General features: G+C 40.0%; 1 protein-coding gene across 1 annotated transcript in view; it reads right to left on the bottom strand.

Moving 5' to 3' along the window:
* The window catches only part of VPS13D (vacuolar protein sorting 13 homolog D), a 332,377-nt gene that overhangs the window by 144,208 nt on the left and 171,170 nt on the right, over nt 1-16,999 (bottom strand). The window contains exons 58-62 of the mRNA XM_036744767.1: nt 15,265-15,444; nt 14,524-14,640; nt 13,830-13,979; nt 4,719-4,868; nt 3,717-3,813 (exon numbers count right to left, since the gene is read on the bottom strand). Coding sequence (XP_036600662.1) covers nt 3,717-3,813; nt 4,719-4,868; nt 13,830-13,979; nt 14,524-14,640; nt 15,265-15,444 — 694 coding nt within the window. The remainder of the gene's footprint in view (nt 1-3,716; nt 3,814-4,718; nt 4,869-13,829; nt 13,980-14,523; nt 14,641-15,264; nt 15,445-16,999) is intronic.

Genomic DNA, 16,999 nt, shown 5'->3' with positions numbered 1-16,999 from the left:
CCCTGTTGTGTTCAGTCTCCTGACATGGGACTTTATACTACGTGGCAGTTATTGGCTTTAAAAAAAACTGGTAAGGGTTTAAACCTAGGGGCCACTCTCTGGCCTCACTGGTAAGCTCTCTAAACTATCATCTTTTCATTAACCCAAATCTGTTAAATTTATTCCACAAAAATAGTACATTTATATAGTATGGGGAAGAATCGCATTAATGAGACAACCTAGTATGCCTCTTCTTATAAGTCAATAAACATTTACTAAGTACCTACTGTATGCCAGACACTATGCTAAGTGCTGAGGATACAAAAAGAGGCAAAAGATAGTCCCTGCCCTCAAGGAGCTCACAATCTAATGGGAGGGGGGGTGGTGGACAATATGCAAACAAATATATACAAACAAGCTATCAACAGGATAAATAGGAAATGATTAAAAGAAGAATGGTACTAGAATTAAGAGGGGTTGGGAAAGCTTCCCTGTAGAAGATGGGATTTTGGTTGATACTTCAGGGAAGCCAGAAGGCAGAGATGAAGAGGGAGAGCATTTTAAGAGAAGAACAGACAATGCCTGGAGCTGGGAAATGGAGTATCTTTAGGCAACAGCAAGGGGGCCAATGTCCGGGCTCTGAACACTAAACAGAGGATTTTGTATTTTGTTCTAGAGGCAATCAGGAGCTAATGGAGTTTATTGAGTGGGGGTGACATGGTCAGATCTGCTCTTTAGGAAAATTACTTTGGTTGCTAAATGTAGGATGGATTGCATTGGGGAGAGCCACGAGGCAGGCAGACCCACCAGCAGCTACTGCAATAGTCCAAATGTGAGCTAATGAGGACTAGCAACAGGGTGGGGGTAGTGTCAGAAGAGAGAAGGGGGCAAAGGTAAAATCAACAGGCCTTGGCAATAGGTTGGATATTCAAAGTGAGACTGGGAGGATGGTGCTGTCCTCAATAAAGAAGTTGGGGGGGGGAAGGCTTTGGGAAGAAAGAGAATGAGTTCAATTCTGGACATGTTGTTTTTAAGATATCTACTGGACATTTAGGTCAGGATATCTGAAAGGCAGTTGCAGATGCAAGACTGGAGGTCAGCAGAGAGGTTAGGGAAGGATAGGTAGATTTGAGACTTATCAGCATAGAGATGGTAATCAAATCTAAGGGAGCTGATGATATCACCAAGTGAAGTAGTACAAAGGGAGAAGAGAAAAGGGCACAGAACAGAGACCAGTGGGACATCTATGGTTAGAGGGCATGACCTGGATGACGATCCAACAGAAGACATTGAGAAGGAGCAGTCTGGCAACTAGGAGGAGGACAAGGAGACAGTGTATCCCAAAAATCTAGAGAGAAGAGAGCATCAAGGGGAAAAGGATGATCAACAGTGTAAAAGCCTGCAGAGAGGATGAAGAGGACGGGCATTGAGAAAAGACCCCCGGATTTTACAAGTAAGTTCCATGGTAACTTTGGTGGAATGACTTTGGAAACTGGACTGTCAGGCATTAAAAAGTGAGTGAGATAAGAGAAAGTGAAAAGAAAATTTCTATTCCAGAAAGTCTCCTATATTACTAATAAATTTAGAAACAGGATGTACTTGAGCTACAAGTGGTACTCTTTTCCTAAAAGCATATGTTTATTTCAACAGGAGATTTTCTTTAATTCCAGAATAGGGAAAAATTAATATATACAGTGATGTTAACTTTGTCCATGCACCTTATCCATGAAGATTTGAATAGCTCCTGTTGTTTGTTTTTCATTTTCAAAGAGGACCAATGACATCACGGGATGGTATCTTGCGTGTGAATTGGATTTAAGTGAGGCAGAGTTGCACAAAGTCATCAGCCTCATTTTCTCTCTCAGAGTCACTGAAGTCCAGTGGCCAGACAAAAGTCAGAATGACTGGTGATAGCCTAGAATGCAGTGGATGACCTTGGCATCTTTGATGGCTGGCTAAGCTTTAGGCATTTCACAGTGCCTGCTTCAGCTGCCTTTGTGGTCCATTGGAACAAAGCATTCTCATCTGCTGGGGGAAGTCTTCACATGCTTAGGGTACACATCCTCCTAACTCACTGACAATGTTTGAGGCCTGTTGGTAGCCCATCTGCCAAAACAGTTTAAACTGGGGTGTGGCCACTGCACATGGTACAGCTTCTTGGAGCTACAGGTGAGAGCTGGATGACAGGTAGACACCAAAGATGAACGAACAGCTCTGAAAAGGGCCTGCCAAACCCTCACACCAGAGGTCCTCTCCAAACACCCCGTACACCCCTAGTCTGATGTGGTAAGACATAAAAATTAGAAGGGATCTTAAAGGTCATCCAGTCTAATTCTCATTTTATACATAAGGAAATTGAAGCTCAGAGTGGCTCAAGTAGTTAATTCCTATTTGGTTGCTCTTGCCTCACAATTATCCAGGTGAGACTTAGAGCCCAAAGGATATTTACTTGCCAAACTGATTCTTCTGACTGTTATCAGTTCTAACTAAGGAATGAAAGGGAGGAATGCTAATGCAAATGATGTTGAGGCTTCTCTAGAAATGCCTAGAAGACAGATGCATCCCTGGAAAGCAGTGATGCTCTAGGGAAGGGAAGGCTGTGATCCAAAAGAACCAAAAAGACCTAGACCCAGAATACATAGCCTGCAAAGAAACTTACTGACAACAATGTATAAGGAAAGCAGATCTAGTTGAACCGAAAGTAAAATTCGACACGAAGGGACCAAAAAGGAACAGATAACCTGCGAGGTCTTAAGTTATTTGGCTCAATGAACACAAAAAAGTACCACAGTTCTATACTCAGTCTGCTGCTGACCCTCATTATATTCAATGTTCCAATTCTGAGCAAAAATAGCTGCTCCATATCATGTGTGTACATATACATATAAGTATGCACACAGAGCCTGGGATGATTTTTTCTTCCAAGTCAATAAGCATTTATTAAGTGCTTGTAATATAATGGGCACTGTGCTAACCAACCCAGATATAACGTACTAAGCCCTGGTCACTAAAAACATTTCTCCAGGATCCATATGTGCTCTTACTTGAGGAAAAGCCATTGCTGAATTCTTTATGAACTGTGAGTCTGTCTGCTCTTACAAGGACTTTTTAAAAACCAAGAGAAAAGCCCAAAGAAAGAATTCGAAAGGACAAATGTCCACTTCCTATATTCCATTATTCTGATAGGTTTTTAGGCTCTACAAACACCTTAACTCTCTCCTCTCCCCTGAAAAGAAAGTAACTAGAAAATTTTTAAATTACATTATAACACAAGGGTATAGATGCCAAAAGTTAAGGGATTGAGGCTAGCCAAGTTTTCTCAGTAAGACCAAAGGAACTGCCCAGGGAAACAAATGCATAGGGCTCTGATTTCTAGACCTCACTCTGTTTAATAAACAAAGGTTAGAAAACAAAGTGGTTTGCTAAATGACTAACATTATTTCTGTTATCCTAAATTAGAGGAATAGAGACATAAAAAATTAACCTTAAAGTTACTTCCCATAATCTAGCCACAGGGTGTGCCTGTGGTCCCCTAATGAACTGCCTTCTGCTACATCCAGAAGCTAGTCAGCAAAACATCATTTGTTATGGCATGTCATAACAAGCTTTGAGATCAGGATGAGAGGTAAAAAGGGAGTGATCAGGGCACCAGAAATTTCTCATTTTCAAAGACAGACAAAAAAGGGATGCCATTCTTGGATAAACACTGAGGCATTAATTACAGCATTAGGCATTACCTGATTCCGCTTGGTCATACCCGAAGAAACTTAACAGTTTAAGGAGGAGTTTCTCTTCAATTTGCACCGTGAACCTCTGAGCAGTGATCATCAGATGCTAGAGATAAACAAATCTTGATTTACAGCGTGAATAACAGAAGGGACATCCATCTGTACCATTAATAAGTCTCCAGTGACATGACACAGTTTCTTTATTCACATGATTTCATAACCAGAGATAGCATGCCAAATTGCTTCTGGCTCTTCTCTACTTAGCTACAATTAACCCCAAACTGCAGGTTTTTAATAAACAATTTAGCATCTGATTGTCTCATTTCTAGGGCATCTGGGTCTGATTACTTGGGGCTGAGGTTTCAGATGCATCATGGTTGATTGGACTTTACCGTACTGCCTTTAGATGGATGGTAACTAATGTCAGGGTCAGCATCACTGACTTTATGGGTTCAGGCCCCGCATGTGGGCTCAGTCCCAGAGACTGATGAATGGGATTTGACCTTTCATTCTGATTTCCCAGCAATGGGGGTCTCCAATTTGTCTAGGCTTTCTGGTAGTGGTAGCTGGCTCTGCACATAAGGATCCCTACAGTGCTTCCCACAATGCCTATCACATATTAATTAGGCACTTCCTAAATGCTTGCTGGCTGACTGTTACCCTCCTCTAGTCGCTCTCCCATGATAGCAATGGTGCCTATGCGTCCCATCTTTGAATCTACCTTGGTCATGTCTGAGCCTGATTAAGAGAGCTGAAGCTGTACTTTACTGAGGAAACCAGGAGGAGCTGAACTGAGAGACCTCATAAGCACTGTACTACTATCTGGTTTCTTCTCAACCCTTAGAAGTAATTTAAGAACTTCAGGTGCTTTGAGACAGCGGTCCTTTTACACATGCCACAAATGATTTAATAGCACCACATCATTTTTATTCACAACGTCTATATGGCCTTAAGACTTGGCTCTAAGAGAACACATCAAAACATGTCACACCCCGCCCAAGATGAGCTTACCTTGTAGATGTTAGTCAGGGAACTCTTACTAGGGAACTTGACTGCATTGACTTGTACAGCTGGGCCTATCTCAATGACTTCATTCTCATTACTCAAAGGGGTGACAAAAAGCATGAAGGGCTGGGTGGTGCCAATGAGCTGATTGTCCACCTATCATAGAAAGAGACAATGAGAAACATTCAACCATGTCTATTCTATATTTCAGGCCAAATAATGTGAACATTAGTCAAAGTAATAATTGCTGTTTTACACTCCTCTCTCAATCAACAACCAGACATTTTTTTTCTTTTCCTTGAGCTCAGTCAAATAAAAGCCGAGAATCAGTAATTTAGAACTGCTGGCAAATGGAAACAGCTTATAACCAAAGATTGATAGGCTCATCCAGGAATCTTCTTTCCTCCCAGTACCGAGCATGAATCTAATGAGTGATATTAGGAACTATGCTCCTTTAACATATTTTCCTGAATACCTGCCAGTGCTAATACTGAAAACTTTGTGTGGTATGGGGAATGCCAATGGGTTCTCTGCAAGAAGAGGTGATTGTGACTTTTTATTTTGTATGTGAGTGCTGGAGGACCACCATTCTGCACTGACTGCTGATGTCCTCTCAAATTTTATCAGTAGCAGAAACAGATCATCACTGTTGAAGACATGAAAAACCCTCAGAAATACTTTTGGAATAAGCAGATATCAATTCTCTGAGAAATATGAAAGGCTACTGACAAGTCCACGTATGTTACTGCATCCACAGAATGGAATTAAAAGTAATTTACCTATGCATGGAGTCTATGGAAAGGTTAGATCCAAGAAGTAGAATCAAAAGGCCCTTCATAGGCAACTTCCAGGTGAACTCAGAGAACAGTGTCAATAAGCAGCACAAAACAAATGGTAAGTCATAAACATTCATCTGCAGAAACAGAGAGGCTTCTAAAAGCAATTCACTGCCACCAGAAGTTATTAGATGGGTTATCTTTAAGAGGCAGCCGGGCAGCGCCTTAGTGCACAGAGTACCAAACCTGGAGTCAGGAAGACTCGTCTTCCTGAGTTCAAATCTGGCCTAAGACACTTCCTAGCTGTGTGACCTGGGTGAGTCATTTAACCCTGTTTGCCTCAATTTCCTCCTCTGTAAAATGAGTTGGAGAAGGAAATGGCCCACCACTCTGGTATCTTTGCCAAAAAAAAAAACCAAAAACTCAAATGGGGAAATTGGACACAACTGAAAAAGGACTTAACAGATACCTTACAAGACATGTCCTAGATTCTAGAATTATATACAAGAAGCCGACAAATAACAAATCTCAATACTACAAATATGAATCTCAAAATGGCTTTGGAAATTCAACCCAAATAATGGTACTAAAATGAACTACTATCACCTGGGCAGACAGAATACGGATCCATAAAAATGAACATTTTGAATAATGTCACCATACCAAATATTCATCATCTTCAAGATCTATGGAACAAAAAGCTTTCAAAATAGAATCCTAGCAGAGGAAACCAGGACCATGCGAGTACAGGCTGAGGTGCACATCATCCCTATTTTCTTGCTTGCTTCTAGAGCTGTATGGAGGATACTTTCCGGGAACCCATGGAGGCAGAGGTGCTGACAGCCTAACCCTCTGAATTCAATTACACAAAATAGTTCACCTGTACCCTGGTCCTTAGATTATCAAATATAAAAGACTCATAGCAGGTCAACACCTTGTCCTGGACCTGTACCACCATGAAAGACTTTCCCCCAGCAGTCTGAAGCTGGCAGAGTGCCTTACTTATATTCTCTCAATGGAGCTTCACAAATACTCTGTGAATTTGGTACTACAGGTATTAGTCTTCCCCTTTTACAGATAAAGAAACTAAGGCTCAGGGAGGGTAAATGATTTGTCAGCAGATCCTCTTCTGAGTGAAGTATTTCATTCAAAATGCCAGGCTGCTTAAGAGAGTCAGATATTTTAACAGTTTTTTCCTTTTTAAACCAGGCTCACCTTACTGAAAAGATCAACAAGAGAAGACTTTTTCTTACTGCCCACCTCTCATCTATAAAGCACATCACCTTCCTTTGGCCTGGCTCTCAAAGCCCTCAGCCATTCTCACCTGGCTTGTATTCTCTGGGACTCAAGTCTCTGCTACTCAGGTTATAGACTACATTAGTTGTCAGTTACTGAAAAACTGTTTTGTAAATAAGTCCAAGTTCGTTTATCTTCCCAACTAGATCACCATCTCCGTATGAGAAGGGCTACTGCTTTCTATTTCTTTCATACTATCCTGCTGTATTACAGATATGGCAAAACCTGAAGACATGTTTCCGAGGGACTTCAAAAAACTGAATTTTCCTTGGACTGGCAGTACTCAAGAAAGAAACCTTGTAGTGAAAATATGTTATCATAATCCAAACAATTTTTTCCCTGTAGTTAATTTTTTTAAGAACTGTGGAGGCTTTACTCTTACATATGTGGATGCTCCTTTCATTGACGCACACCATCTCCCAAAGTGATTTTGCTCATGTCTTCTGGCAAGTTTTGCAGAGAAGATCAATTCAACACATTAGATACCTTGCTCTAGTTCTTTAAATATTTCACTGTTAACAACAGGGTATTTAAGCTCTACTATCCCTCACTCTTGCCATGTACCTAACTAATAAGTCCTTCTGAGCATACCCTGATCATGTTTATTCTTATGTGCAAATGATCACAGGTAATACACTTACACCTACCATGGATCTTTCTAGTGCCCTTTGGGTAGCAGAGATCACCTACAATTCTGATTCGTTTGACATCGCCGCGTTTAATATTCATTGTCATGCAACATCACCAGCTAAAGATTGGTGGGCTTCGGTATCAAGGAACAACTTAGAATCTTTCAAGTTGCTGCGAAGTATTTCCCCAAAGAAAACAAACCCAAGCACTCCCTTGTATGTGATTCTGCAGCCAGCTTTTCTGTCTCTATCACATAGGGACCAATGGACTAACTGGATGGGTTGCCCATCCAACTGCAAGTCATCATCCGGACAATATGGATTCTTTATCCTTTTGGTTTTTCTTTGTGATTTGTTAAGATTCTATCTCTTTTGATTACTTCTGAGGAGAGTCTATACTTGATGTGGCTTTATGTAATCAGTACAGTGTCATCTATAAACAGGAAGAACTCAAGAACCTCACCATCTTTTGTAAATAGTTCTATATGCAAGACATCCTCTGCGACTCTAATGAATACCTAACATGAGAATGTCTCTGTTTTGTGACTCACTTGATTGATGTTGGTACTTAGAAGATGACTAGATAAAATTCATCATGGAATCATGCATAGTCTTAACACACATATTTTTGGGAGAGGGGTGGTAATCAACAAATAACTCTATAGGAGCTTATATTCTCTGGAGTGGCCTTTTCACAGTCTCTGTAGCACTGACCACTGCTGACTCCCTTCTTGTTCTGGACCCTCTTTCCTCCCTGGGCTTTCATGATACTCCTCTTTCCTGGTTCTTCTCCTACTTGTCAGACTGGTCCTTTCTCAGCCTCCTTTGCTAGACCATGGTGAATATGGCAAAAGTTTGAATCCTGCTTCAAGACCAAGGGTCAGTTACATAACATCTTTGAGTATCTGAGTATTCTTTTCTAAAATGAGGATATGTAAGCACTTTCCTCATAGGGCTGTTGTGAGGATAAAACGAAATAATATATGTGAAGTGTTTTATAAATCTTAAAGCCTAATGTAAATGTTAGCTATTATCATTATGATACATGGGTTAATTATGGGCCCCTCCTGAATCAGTGCCTTGTTGTGGCAGAGGTGCTTGTGTAGCTCAATGAAACTCTGAGCTATGCCACGCAGGGTTACCAAAGATGGATGGGGCATAGTGGAGAGTTCTGACAAAAGGTGATCCACTGGAGAAGGAAATGGCAAACCACTCTAGTATCCTTGCCACGAAAACCCCATGGAGTGTATTAAAATGATAAAAGAGATGAAGATTAGCCCCTCAGGTCTATTGGGAAAGAGAGTAGGATAATTATAAGTAGCTCCAATACTAATGAAGCAGCCAGGCCCAGGCCAAAACGAAGCTCAACTGCAAATGTGTCTGGCAACGAAGGGAAAGTCTGATGCTGAAAAGATCAGTACTACATAGGAAGCTGGAATGTAAGATTCATGAACCAAGTTATGCTAGATGTGGTCAAACAAGAGATGAAAAGATTAAACATCAACATCTTGGGTGTCAGCGAACTTAAATGGATAGGAATGGATGAATATAATTCAAGAGATCATGACATATAATCCTGTGGGCAAGAATCCCTTAGAAGAAATGGAGTAGCCCTCACAGCCAATAAAAGATTGAGAAAAGCAAATATAATCTCAAAAATGACAGAATTATATCTGTCCAAATCCAAGGCAATCAGTTCTACAAAGGCCAACAATATCTTCTAGAAATAAAAAAAAAAGTGTCACATTCATCATAGGAGACTGGAATACTAACGCAGGAAATTAAAAGATAATTGGAATAACAGGCAAGTTTGACCTTGGAGTAAAGAGTGAAGAAGGACAGAGACTAATAGAGTTTTGTTAAGTTTTGTTAATTTGCTGGTCATAACAAACAATCCTTTTCAACAATCCAAAAAAGGGACTCCACAAATAGACATGACCAGATGGTCAATACTGAAATCAGATCCATTATATACTTCTCACCCAAAGGTGGAAAAGCTGTATACAGTCACTAAAAACAAAACCTCGAGCTGCCTATGGCTCAGTTCATGAGCCTCTTATTGCAAAATTCAGACTTAAATTGAAGAAAGTGGGAAAACTACCAGACCATGTAGGTATGACCTAAATAACATCCCATATTTAGTAGAAGTGAGGAACAGATTTAAGGGATTAGATCTGGTAGCCAGAGTGCCTAAAGAACTATGGACAGAGGTTTGCAATACTATACAAGAGGCAGCAACATAAAAAAAAAATCCAAAGAAAAAGAGTAAGAAAGCAAAATAGCTGCCTGATGAGGCTTTATAAACAGCTGAAGAAGGAAAGAGGAAGGAAAGGAGAAAGTGAAAGATACACCCAACTGAATGCAGAATTGCAGAGAACAGCAAGGTAAGATAAGAAGGTTTTCTTAAATGAGCATTGCAAAGAAATAAAAGAAAACAACACAATGGGAAAGACAAGAGATCTCTAAGAAAATTAGAGGTATCAAGGGAATGTTTTATACAAAAATGGGCATCATAAAGGACCAAAATGGTAGGGACTTCACAGAAGCAGAAGAGATTAAGAAGAGGTGGCAAGAATATACAGAACTATACAAGAAAGATCTTAACATCACTGATAACTATAATGGTGTGGTTAGTGACTTAGGGCCAGACACACTGGAGAACGGAGTCAAATGGGCCTTGGGAAGCACTGCTAACAATAAGGCTAGTGAAAGCGACAGAATTCTAACTGAGCTATTTAAAACCCTAAAAGATAATACTATTAAAGGGCTGCACTCAGCATACCAGCAAATTTGGAAAACTCAACAGGGGCTATTGGATTATAAAAAGACTAGTTTACATCCCAATTCTAAAGAAAGGTAATGTTCACAAGGAATGTTCAAATGCCAGTGAGGTTATACTTAAGATTCTGCAAGGCAGGCTTCAGCAATAATGTGAACTGAGAAATACCAGAAGAGCAGGCTGATTTTCAAAGAGGCAGAGGAACTAGAGACCAAATTGCCAACATTCACTGGATTATGGAGAAAGTAAGAGAGCTCCAGAAAAATATCTACTTCTCCTTCACTGACCACACTAAAGCCTCTGACTGTGTGGATCACAACAAAATGTGGTAAGTCCCCACAGAGACGGGAGTACCAGATCATCTTACTTGTCTCTTGAGAAATCAGATGCAGGCCAAGAAGCCACAGTTAAAACTGAACATGGAACAACTGATTGGTTTAAGACTGGAAAAGAAGTACAACAAGGCTGTATACTGTCACCTTATTTATTTAACTAATATGTAGAGTATATCATGTGAAATGCCAGGCTGATCAAATAAAAAGCCAGAATTAAGGTTGTCAAGAAGAATACCAACCATTTCAGATATGCAGACAATGCCAGTCTTATGGCAGAAAGTGAAGAAGAATTAAGAAGCCTCTTGATAAGTGTAAAAGCTGGCTTGAAGTTTAACATAAAACAACTAAGATCTTGGCATCTGGTCCCACCATTTCCAGGCAAACAGAGGGAGAAGAAATGGAAGTATCATTCTTTATATTCTTGGACTCAAAGATCTCTGCAGACAGTAACTGTAGCCATGAAATGAAGATACTTGTTCCTTGAAAGGAAAGTCACAGCAAATCTGGACAGTATACTAAAAAGCAGACACATCACCTTGTTAACAAAGCTCCATGTAGTCAAAGCTATGATTCTTCTAGTAGCAATGTATGGCTGTGAGAGTAGGACTATAAGGAAAGCTGAGCACCACAGAACTGATGCTTTTGAATTGTGGTGCTAGGAAAGACTTTTGAGAGTCCCTTGGACAGCAAGGAGATCAACTCAGTCAATACTTAAACAAATTGACTCACACTGTTCACTAAATACTGAAGCTGAAACTTAAATACTTTGGAAAAGACCTTGATGTTGGGAAAGACTGAAAGCAAAAGGAAAAGGAGAGAGGAGGATGAGACGGACAGTATCATGGAAGCAAAGAACATGAGCGTGGACAGACTTTGGGAGGCAGTGGAGGACAGAATGGCCTAGCGTACTATGGTCCACTGGGCCATTAAGAGTCAGACACAAGTGAATGACTGAATGAAAAGGACAACTAACTGTGGGTGCACCAATTGTTCTGTCCTAGGCCCTCTTCTCTTTCTCTCTACGCTAATTCATTTGGTAATTCTCATTGGCTTTCAAGTATTCAATTTTCATCTTTATGTGGATTATTCCCAGATCTACATATCCAATCCTAGTCTCCTTCCTATGCTCCAGGTCTCACATCACCACCTGTTTATTGCACATCGAAACAGGGTGTCTGATATCCCGAACTAAACGAGTCCAAAGCAAATCTCATTATCAATACCTCCAAACTGCCATTGAAACTTCCCTATGAGTGCTTTTTTAATTCTTAAAAAATCAAATTTCTTATTATTTAGCATTTTTTAAAAATTTGAATTCTGAATTCTACCTCCTGTCCCTCCTTTACTCATTTAGAAGGAAAAAATTATAAAATAGACATTTGAAATCATGCAAAACACATTTCCATATTAGCCATGTTGCAAAAAAAATTAAAGTGGAAAAAAATTATACTTCAATGTGCACTTAGAGCTCATCAATTCTCTCTGAAAGTAGATATCATTTTTTATCATGAGTGTTTTCAGGAATTGTCTTAGATCACTGTATTGCTGAAAATAGCTAAGTTTTTCACAGTTGATCATCATTACAATATTGCTGTTACTGTGTACAATGTTCTCTCAGTTCTGCTCACTTCACTTTGCATCAGTTTGTTTTAGTCTTCCCAGGTTTTTCTGAAATCACCCCCTTATCATTTCTTATAGCACAATAGTATTCTATCACAATTACATACCACAACTTTTTCAACCACTGCCCAATTGATGGGCAGTCCTTCAAAGAATTTTCAGTTCTTTACCACCACAAAAAGAGCTGCTGTAAATATTTTTGTACAAATAGGTCTTTTTTCCTTTTTCTGTTGATCTCTTTGGGATACAGACCTAGTAATGGTATTGCTGGTCAAAGGGTATGCACAGTTTATTTTTTCTCTACATTAAACTTACTTTTAATGGGAGTCATTTTTTTAATGGGAGTTCTTTTTTTTTTTTAAAAAGATTAATGAAAAGCAAATGGCTTCATGGATTTCCTCAATAAAGTTGTGTTTGTTTTTTTAAATGAACAAAGACAAAGAAATAGCACAAGTATGAAATATTAAGTTTGTATCTGTTGTCAAAGAAAAAGAGAAGAGATTAGTTTGAATCTTTCTCTGGTACGTAGAGATAAAAGCAAAAAAATTTTGAAAAAGCCTTTCAGCACTGACAAAACTGAATTATATGACATGAAAGGGACTAGAAATTCCACCTCTCCAGGGGATGTACCGTATACTGCTAATAAGAATGCAGACTTTCCACTTTGGGATGAGAACACTTCTTTGTGTCATTATTTTCTGAACTATCTATCAGGTACCGATCCCTTAGGTTATTTCAAACTAAAGAGAGAGTGGGAGGATGGGGAGAGGAAGAGAATGTTCCAGCTTGATTCTACAATGAGAGATAGACACATTTATTTCTTTTAAATCAGAGAACAGTTGAGACCTTTGGGGATCATCCAATCCATTCCTGTCTCAAAGCAGACCACAACATGAATCATCTCAGCTAGGTGACAAGCTACTTTCTTTTTAAAGCCAAGAGCAGAATTTCCCTTGGTCACACATTCTAAGGTTTCTTCCTCATGCTGACCCTCTATCCCTCCTGCTGAGGTTCTGCCCACTGCTTTTATTCTCTCCACAAAGATGGAGAATGAGCAGGCCAGCTTTTACTATGCATCCTTTTCTCAAATTTTCGATGTTAATTCCATGTACCAGATGAATAGTCCTGTCTAAAGACAAGAAACTGCTTCAGTTTCAGTTCAGATTGCTAACAGTCACCTTGAAAATTCAGTTTTATGAGAATTATAAAAAATGTGAAAACTATTTGCATCCTTTGGATAGTTAGGTGGTTCAGTGAAGAGAATGCCAGCCCTGGAGTCAGGAAGACCTAAGTTCAAATCTGGCCTCAGACACTTACTATCTGTTTGACCTTGAGTAAATCACTTCAAGCTGTCTGCCTCGGTTTCCTCATCTATAAAATGAGCTGGAGAATGAAATGGCAAATGACTCTACTATCTTTGCCAAAAACACCCCAAATGGGATCACAGAGTTGGACATGACTGAAAAATGACAGCAAACCTTTCTATTTGAAAAAATTATTTTTCCTTTTCATATAAAAATGAGTGTGATGAATAACAACTATAAGTGACTCCACACGACTGTGTTAAAGAAAAGAGTGAGACATCTATTAAGCCTTTAAAGTTGTTCAAACACCCATCCCTGGTTTCAGTTTAGTGCTATAAATTTAAAAAGATCAACAAGTTCTAAAACCTCTCCTCTTACCTGTACATCCTGAATGCTGAGTTCAAGCATGTGACTGGTTGCAAGTTGCGTGTAGTGAACATTGATGCCAGTCAGGCTGGCAAAGACTAGTTCTTCTGGGGTTTTGTTAATTAAAGACAACCCAATTCCACCTTCTAGTTTCACAAGAACCTGAATAGAAACAAAATATCCCAAACTCAGCACTATACATGGTCAACTGAGAATGAGGAAATGAAGCTGGGCATGGCCATTCTCTTAGACAAACCTGACACCCACCACCCCCAGCACCCCAACTTCAGAGTAAACACAAGTTCCAAGCTATCTGATTTTGTTCCTTTACAAATTTGATTTTCTCTATCCAAAGGCAGGAGCTGTCAGGATCAGTGAGAAATGCAAAAGACCCTTCTGTTTTCTTTTTGCCCCTACCTCAAATGCTATTTTAAACTCAAATAGTTATTTCTTTGTAATAACATCTTCTATGCTGGAAACGTGTGCTTTGGATGAACTTAAAATGCCATTTTCAAACTGTATCCACATGTTTGTGAAGCAAGATAACCAAGTGACAACATTCGCTGCCTTCAAATAGCACATATATTTAAAAGAAGATGGAAGTAGGGGAAAAAAAGAGCAGGACTTGATAAGGATAAATCCAAGGAGGGAAATCTTGTTTAAACACTGAAGTTCAAAACATAAAGTTGTGATATTTGGCTCTTACTTCCAGCTCCTGCTCTGTATCTGGGCTCTTAAACTTCCGTAACTCATGTTTAGTAACAGGAAGGTCATCCACTTCATATGATGGACGGTCAGTTTTCCGCTGGCTGAAGTCTGTTATCTAAAATCAAATAAACTACTAAGAAGCCTGCTTTTTATTTTTAATGACAAATCTATTCTATAGAGGTAGTATGAAAGTATGAGAACTACAAATCCTAGTGAGGGGCAGCTTTAATTAATAATGAAGCAAATTCATCATCTATGAGGGGATTCAAACTTCAGATCTGAGAAACAAAATGTTATTACTTTTGGATCAGCTCAAAAAAAATTCTAAACATATTAAGCTCTGAAACACATGAGTCTGAAGTTCAACACTTCATAAGATTCTTGTCTTCTTTAAGGCACAATTACTACAAAGCATGAAGTTCACTGATATATTTTAACATTAAAAAAAAAGTCCACCATATTGTTTTCTAGGGGATAAATGTAAAAGTGGAGGTGGGATTTTTTTTTAAAAGGCAAAACAAAAATCGATCCAAGAAGTTCCCATGATGGCAGACATATAATTATATGTAAAAGGTGGTCAAAACTGAATTGTTTAGACTATTGAGTAAAAAAAGTTGACACCAGGAGTTACAACCTATTAGAGGTCATAGTAGTTGGACTGAACTAAAGAAAGCTAAACATCCCTTCTAAAAAGGAAGACACATATTGAGCTTGTCAGGCACATGTGATAGACCGTCACCTGGAGTACTCGAGTTGGTCCATCTGGAATAACTTTAACAGCTAATATTCCAGATCCAGGCCTCATTTTGTGATCAATAAATTGTTGCTCAGGTGGAACTGGTCCCAAAAGCTCCAGAGAAGTATCAGGACCAAGAACAACTTCTGCCCCATCATATAAACCAGAGAGTCCTCCTTTTGCCTAGAAGATGACAAAATAAAGACAGTCAGGGAAAAAGACAAAAGTACCAACAATGTAATGTGTCACATGAAAAACAGAGCCGCAATTAGCACCAGGCAAGCAGGGCTTTGCCTCAAGCGCTGACACAGAGGCATGAGGAAGATACTGCTTCTCTTCCCCAACCCTCCCCTTGAAGAATGTAGCCACCCTGGTCCTACACCTTTGCCTGACCCTGGGCTGTTGCTTTCCCCAGGGTTCCAAGTGGATATCACGTTCCTCTCCCAGGACCACCTTCCCATTGGGTGCCCAGAGTAGGGACATACTACATGAGGTGCTACACGAGATGACTGGGATCAGTGGCAAAGATGAGAGGCACCAGCTGCCATCCTCTTACCCCTTCCAAAGTAAAATCTTAAGAGGGCAAGGACAGAGCTCCCTTGTTTCCCTGAGCACCCAAGAGTGTGCCACCTAGAGTAAATACTCAAGTAACAGCAGTTGAGAGTTTTGACAATTCATCCTTGCCCCCATGCCGTTCCCCTCTCTCGCTTAGGATCCACAGAAGACCTCACACTCATCCTAATTAGAACCTTGGAGCCAATTTATTGCTGTTCTTTCTATGAACTATGGCTAACAAACCGCTATTTCCTTTGTCTCAGAAACACCTTATGCCTGGGCAAAAATGTTTTTCCCTGCTGTCTGCGCTTTATCCACTCATCCTTATCCAGCTCAGCCACAGCCCACGCAGGCCTCATCCTCCTCTTTCCTCTGGAGTTCTCCTCTGTTGTTAATAACCTCCTCTCCTTCCTAGATCTCACATTTCTTCTACCTCCCTGAAAACTAGCTTTCTCTTGGAGACACCACCTCTCGAAGGTGAGACATCCCTGTTATTCCCCCCGACGCCCAAAGACAAGAAGTTGCTTGTTCTCACTATCACTTTCTGAACTCTTCCTCCTACCTCTCCAGCACTTAGCATATAGTGCCTAGTGCTTAATAAATGTTCACTGAATTAAATTTGTTGAACTGAACCACACAGCTACCACCTCGCCTCCTTCAGATTCCACTATTTCCTATGGAGCTCTGGTCCCTCTCTCTCCTCCGCAATAAGGTCAGTCAATACTTGGCTCAAAGACGTTTTCACCACCACAACTCCTGCCTCCTAAACACGTTGGGGCCTTCCACTGACCTTGACCTGACAATTTTCATGACTGTCTCAAGGCTACCTCAACCACAGACAGAAAGAGTAATATCTTAGTAACTTCTCCCCCCCAGTAACCCTTACTCAAATGACTTTGCCTCTGACTAAAAAAGTACCTCACCCTACTTAAATTCTTGTTTAGTAAAAGTTATTCTCAATTCTTAGCAAGGCTTTCTGACTCTTCTACACTTGAGTGGCCTCCAATTCCCCCAACTTGCCACTTCTATGCAGACTTTGTCCTTGGGGATGTCTCTGGCAGAAAAGCTCCTTTGCAAGCCCATTCAAGATTTCTTCTCTGTCCTAAAGCTCACAAGGTCTAGTTTTCATCTGTAAAGCTTAATCTTGTGAATTAGGGTTCCTTTTTTTAGTTTAAAAGGATTA

This window comes from Trichosurus vulpecula, chromosome 2 (genome assembly GCF_011100635.1).
Source record: "Trichosurus vulpecula isolate mTriVul1 chromosome 2, mTriVul1.pri, whole genome shotgun sequence".
In the NCBI taxonomy this organism is placed as follows: domain Eukaryota; kingdom Metazoa; phylum Chordata; class Mammalia; order Diprotodontia; family Phalangeridae; genus Trichosurus; species Trichosurus vulpecula.
This window is presented reverse-complemented; position numbering and strand designations above follow the sequence as displayed.